At 52.5% G+C, this 6117-nt stretch overlaps 1 protein-coding gene across 1 annotated transcript; it reads left to right on the forward strand.

Moving 5' to 3' along the window:
• The first annotated feature begins 549 nt into the window (after positions 1 to 549).
• Jun (Jun proto-oncogene, AP-1 transcription factor subunit) lies at positions 550 to 3265 on the forward strand. Its single transcript, XM_057785267.1, has one exon. It carries the CDS (start codon positions 1534 to 1536, stop codon positions 2536 to 2538), a length of 1005 nt encoding a protein of 334 aa, XP_057641250.1. The 5' UTR covers positions 550 to 1533; the 3' UTR covers positions 2539 to 3265.
• The last annotated feature ends 2852 nt before the right edge of the window (positions 3266 to 6117 follow it).

Raw genomic sequence — 6117 nt, forward strand, 5'->3', positions numbered from 1 at the left:
GTGTGTGTGTGTGTACGTAAGTGTGTGTGCATCTGTGCGCGCGTCACCTCCACTCTCGTGCGTGTGTGCCACCTCCACTCCCCTCCCAGGCTTTCCACCTCGGGCCACTAGAGCGCCTCCCCAGCTTTCTGGATCCCCGCGTCTCGGGTCTCGGTCTGGGTCCGCATCCCTGAACTTGAGCCCGCCTCCAACAGACGCCGCAAGGGTCCAGCCGACCCGGCAGCCTCCGTCACTAGACAGCCAAACCAAGACGTCAGCCCACAATGCACCGGGCGGGCCGGGAAAGACGCGCCGGGGAGGGAACCCGGGAACACAAGCCCGAGCGCCGCGCGGGAGGAGGGAGGGAGGTAGGGAGGGAGGAGGAGAAAGAAGGACCCAACTGTAGGAGCGCAGCGGAGCATTACCTCATCCCGTGAGCCTCCGCGGGCCCAGAGAAGAATCTTCTAGGGTGAGGTCTCCATGGCGACAGGCAGGCCCGCCCCCCTGAGAGCGACGCAAGCCAATGGGAAGGCCTTGGGGTGACATCATGGGCTATTTTTAGGGGTTGACTGGTAGCAGATAAGTGTTGAGCTCAGGCTGGATAAGGACTCAGAGTTGCACTGAGTGTGGCAGAGACGACCTGGCAGGAACGCGCTCAAGCTGAAAGGCAGACAGAGAGACGGACGGACGGACTCGGTCAACCTGGGCGGCCGCGGACTCCGGGCTGCTCATCTGTTTGTCTTCATTTTCTCACCGACTCCTAGGATCCAGCGCCCGCCGTTCCAGCATCGGTGTTTTGGAGAGCATTTGGAGAGTCCCTTCTCCCGCCTTCCCCGGAGAAGAAGCTCCCAAGTCCCGGCGCTGCTGACAGCATCGAGAGCGGCGCCTGCCCGCGCGAGGAAATAGGCGAGCGGCTACGCCGGCCAGCAACTTTCCTGACCCAGAAGACCGGGAACAAGTGGCCCGGAGCGAACTTTTGCAAACCTTTTCTGCGCCTTAGGCTGCCACCGAGACCGTAAAAGAAAAGGGAGAAGAGGAACCTACACTCAGCCAGGCTCGCACAGGCGGCTGAAGTTGGGCGAGCGCTAGCCGCGGCCGCCGAGCGTCCCCCTCCCCCTCGCCGCGGAGGAGGGGACAGTTGTCGGAGTCCGGGGCGGCGAAGCCCGATCGCGGGCTTCCACCAAGAGTTCCCTGACGACTGGTTCGCGCCGCCGGAGAGCCGCTGTCGCTGAGGCTGGTCCGCAGTCCCCGAGAAACCGCTGCCATCCGAGAGCGCTCGGTGAGTGACCGCGAGTTTTCAAAGCCCGGCGGCAGCGCGCGGGTGTCGACCAACGTGAGCGCAGGCTGTTTCTTAACCCTGCTCTCCCTGGAGCGAGCTGGGGAGGAGGGCGCAGGGGGGGAGCACCGCCGACCGGAGCGCGCGCTCTTAGACAAACTTTACTTGTCACCGAAGCAGGGACGCACGGGTGTCCCCCGCTCCCCAGCGCGCTGTTGCGGCCCCGAAACTTCAGCGCACAGCCCAGGCCAACCCCGCGTGAACTGATCGACCGTTCTATGACTGCAAAGATGGAAACGACCTTCTACGACGATGCCCTCAACGCCTCGTTCCTCCAGTCCGAGAGTGGCGCCTACGGCTACAGTAACCCTAAGATCCTGAAACAGAGCATGACCTTGAACCTGGCCGACCCGGTGGGCAATCTGAAGCCGCACCTCCGCGCCAAGAACTCGGACCTCCTCACGTCGCCCGACGTTGGGCTGCTTAAGCTGGCGTCGCCCGAACTGGAGCGCCTGATCATCCAGTCCAGCAATGGGCACATCACCACCACGCCGACCCCCACCCAGTTCTTGTGCCCCAAGAACGTGACCGACGAGCAGGAGGGCTTCGCCGAGGGCTTCGTGCGCGCCCTGGCCGAACTGCATAGCCAGAACACGCTGCCCAGCGTCACGTCCGCGGCACAGCCGGTCAGCGGGGCGGGCATGGTGGCTCCCGCGGTGGCATCGGTAGCCGGCGCTGGCGGCGGCGGCGGCTACAGCGCCAGCCTGCACAGCGAGCCTCCGGTCTACGCCAACCTCAGCAACTTCAACCCGGGTGCGCTGAGCAGCGGCGGCGGGGCGCCCTCCTACGGCGCTGCCGGGCTGGCTTTTCCGTCGCAGCCCCAGCAGCAGCAGCAGCCGCCTCAGCCGCCGCACCACTTGCCCCAACAGATCCCGGTGCAGCACCCCCGGCTGCAGGCCCTGAAGGAAGAGCCACAGACCGTGCCAGAGATGCCGGGAGAGACCCCGCCCCTGTCCCCCATCGACATGGAGTCTCAGGAGCGGATCAAGGCGGAGAGGAAGCGCATGAGGAACCGCATCGCTGCCTCCAAGTGCCGGAAAAGGAAGCTGGAGAGGATCGCCCGGCTAGAGGAAAAAGTGAAAACCTTGAAAGCGCAAAACTCGGAGCTGGCGTCCACGGCCAACATGCTCAGGGAACAGGTGGCACAGCTTAAACAGAAAGTCATGAACCACGTTAACAGTGGGTGCCAGCTCATGCTAACGCAGCAGTTGCAAACGTTTTGAGGACAGACTGTCAGGGCTGAGGGGTAATGGAAGAAAAAAATATCAGAGACAGACTTAGAACTTGACTGGTTGCGAAAGAAAAACAAAAGTGCCCGAGTACCGAAGCCAAGGGTACACAAGATGGACTGGGTTGCGTCCTGACGGCGCCCCCAGTGTGTTGGAGTGGGAAGGACGTGGCGCGCCTTGCCTTGGCGCAGAGCCAGAGAGCATTGGCCTATTGGCTGACAGGCCTGGCGAAGGGGCTGTGCCCGCGCGACCAGAGCGATGGACTTTTCGTTAACATTGACCAAGAACTGCATGGACCTAACATTCGATCTCATTCAGTATTAAAGGGGGGGTGGGGGGTTACAAACTGCAAACTGTAGATTGCTTCTGTAGTGCTCCTTAAGAACACAAAGCAGGGAGGGCTAGGGAGGGGAGGGAGGCTCGTGAATGCCAGGCTAGACCGCAGATGAACTTCCCTGGCCTGCCTCCCTCGCCTGTGTATGTACATATATATTTTTTTTAATTTGATGAAAGCTGATTACTGTCAATAAACAGCTTCCTGCCTTTGTAAGTTATTCCATGTTTGTTTGTTTGGGTGTCCTGCCCAGTGTTGTTTGTAAATAAGAGATTTGAAGCGTTCTGAGTTTACCATTTGTAATAAAGTATATAATTTTTTTATGTTTTGTTTCTGAAAATTTCCAGAAAGGATATTTAAGAAGATACAATAAAGTATTGAAAAGTAGCCCCCAACCTCTTGGCTGCACTATGAATGGATAATTGTAGCTAGATGGAGTAACAGCTGAGTGTCAGATCTAGCGTAAAAGCTGTGTTCTCTGTTTGATTGTAGAAATAGACGCCCTGCATGCTTTCATTGGGTCACACTCTTCCCTCCCCCCCCCCCCAGCAACCCCCCAGTCCAGACTGTTAACCAGAAGATGGTATGGTGTTTCTAGAGGCTGGAAGACAGGGATGGTGCAAGGGAGGGGACGCCCCACTGGGAAAGCAGACACCAGTTTAGTGCTGGAACTGTTCAAGAGGCATGTGCTGTGATCATTTATAATCCTAGTAGAGGTTTAGCAATAGCTGCTTCTCAAAGCAGGAACCCATGGAAGTTTTTACAGATGTCTCCTTCCAACCTGGACTCCGATAACTCTGAGAGAAAGATGGCCTTTGCTTGTGCATATTTATAACAGCATTCTTGTTGCAATAAATATATTCAAATAACGGTTTAGAAAATCTTGAATTCCTTTCCCTTTGCTACCTTTTTATACCTGAACCATATACTGAAGGTTTCCCAGCTTCTGGGGTTAGCATCACTGCATTCTAAACTTAGTAATTTAGAAGCAAAGACTTTAGGAAGAGTCAAACTAGAAGTTGGGGCCCAGGTGGACTATTCTCCCAACCCTCCCTTCTTTTCCCTCCTCTTTTGTCAACCCATACACCCATACCCCCCCCCCCCCGTCTCTCCCTAATACCAGGGAAGTGAGCAGTGCACCAAATTCATATTTATTTTTTTAAACTTACTTCAAAATAATCTGACTTAAATAATTACAGAGCCAGTCTAGGAAGATGCCATCATAAATCCTGTGGCGGCAGATTCACAAGAGAAATGCCCCCCCCCCCCACACACACACACTGATTATATAACACATACATCTGTAATCTCAGCTCTGGGGAGACTGAAAACTTGAATTGTGTCTACAGATACAACGGGTTATCAACAAGTGTGTATTTAACAAGGGGACAATTTTTGCCAGGTTCCTTCTCATCCCACGAGCTGCTGTAATTAAGCAGCAAAAGCAATTTGACATCCAGAAACACCTCACAGAGGACTCAGCCTGGCTCTTGGCTCATTAGCAGTATTCCAGTATGCAACAGGTCTGGGAGTGCCTGTGGCGGTAAATCCAAACACAGTTTCTCAGGCGCACATTTAGGTCTGCAGGGGCCTGGACAGGCTGCTTGGGTGTCAGACACGCTCCTGTTGTAATAATACTCCTGGAACAAAGAGTTACTGGGAGCCAAGGCACTTTCGCCACACAGCGAATTTGCTGATGTCAGCAACCGGGAAGGTGAGTTGATCTTTGACCATATTAGGAGTAGCAGAGGGACAATAAAGCACTTTAGGGTGTGGTTCTGTGGGAGCTAAACAAGTGCAAAGTAGATCAGTACACAGGCTGGGAAACTGATAACCAGAGTGCTAGACTAGGCCCAAACAGCACAACTGAAAAATACCACGCCGCTCTGCAGCTGACTAAAGAAGGGGGGGGGGGAGGCCTCAAGCTTATTCCTGTATTTGTCCCTTTCAACTAATATTTTGAGTTACATTCCTGAAATGCTAACTATTCTAACCCAAAGAGATTAAAGAAAAATATAATGACAACAGAGGAAATGAAACAATGGTATCCTGTAAACTTCAAAAGAGGAGAATTAGCTAATTACTGCAGACATAATTCTATTATGGACTTTCAGTGTGTCAGACTTTAGGTAGCACTCAGGATGAAGAAAATGGCATATAAAGTCACTAATCCTTTCTTAGTTATGTATGTAAATATGTATAATTCGTAGATTATTAACCATTGTGACAGAGGGTTTGTATAATCGTTAGGAATGTCTGCATGGAAAGAGTATTATCTTTTACCTTCCAGGAGTTCACCATCAGAAGTCTGTTTGTGTGAGTCTGGGTCTCTGGGCATTTCAGACTCCAAACTTCTGGTCCTGTTATTCTACCCTTCCTCTGGCCAGCCTTTCTCCTTCAAGCGACCACTCTCGCCTAAGTTCTCTAAGGTTACTTGGTGTCCTGGTTTGAGCTCATGCTTTCATTTCTTTCCACAATGGATTACGATTTCCAAGTGTAGCCAGAATAAATCCTTTTTCTTCCCTAAGTTGTTTATGCGCAGTGTGTTTTGTCACAGCACCCGAAAGGTAACTAGAGCTTAAATTTGGCTTAAATGGCACCTTCTCTATGAAATGTTCCTCGATGGTTCCAGGTTCCTGTGGAGTGAAGAATCCCCCTTGTAGCGTCATGACACTTATGAAAAGGTGAAAATGTGAGCATTGGTGAATGTCTGCATCAAGGCTAAAACTCTATCCTGCTAATCAGAGGATTCTCAGGTTCCTACTATAGTGGGTGGCGCATAATGGGCCGTCACAAAATAACGTTTGATACCCGAGTAAACAAGACTGAAGGTCTTTCTTCAACTTTATTCCAGAACTTAATTATTCTAGTGGGATATATTTCATCCACGCTCTGTTGTATAATACAAGGTGGATCAAAGCTAGCCCCCCAAAGTCAAACTTAGCCCACAACAAAGTTCTAACACTTACTTCTCAATTAGTGTTCCTTGAAGAATTGGGCTGTGAGCCTGCTCATACCACATGCCATACAGAGCATCCCCTCCTGCCTTCACTAATGCAAGGGGTCATCGTGTATAAAATCGATCTACCTGAAACATTAGGCTTGGCAGTGGAGGTCGGGAAGGACCAGGCAAGCATAGAAAGGAGTTCCTAGTGTGACTTTAGTAGAAACAACTAACTTCGTTGGTTGTGACAAAGGAGACTTTCTGCAGTTGGATGCATGGCTGGGGTCTATCTAGA

Source organism: Chionomys nivalis, chromosome 11 (genome assembly GCF_950005125.1).
Source record: "Chionomys nivalis chromosome 11, mChiNiv1.1, whole genome shotgun sequence".
NCBI classification, from domain to species: domain Eukaryota; kingdom Metazoa; phylum Chordata; class Mammalia; order Rodentia; family Cricetidae; genus Chionomys; species Chionomys nivalis.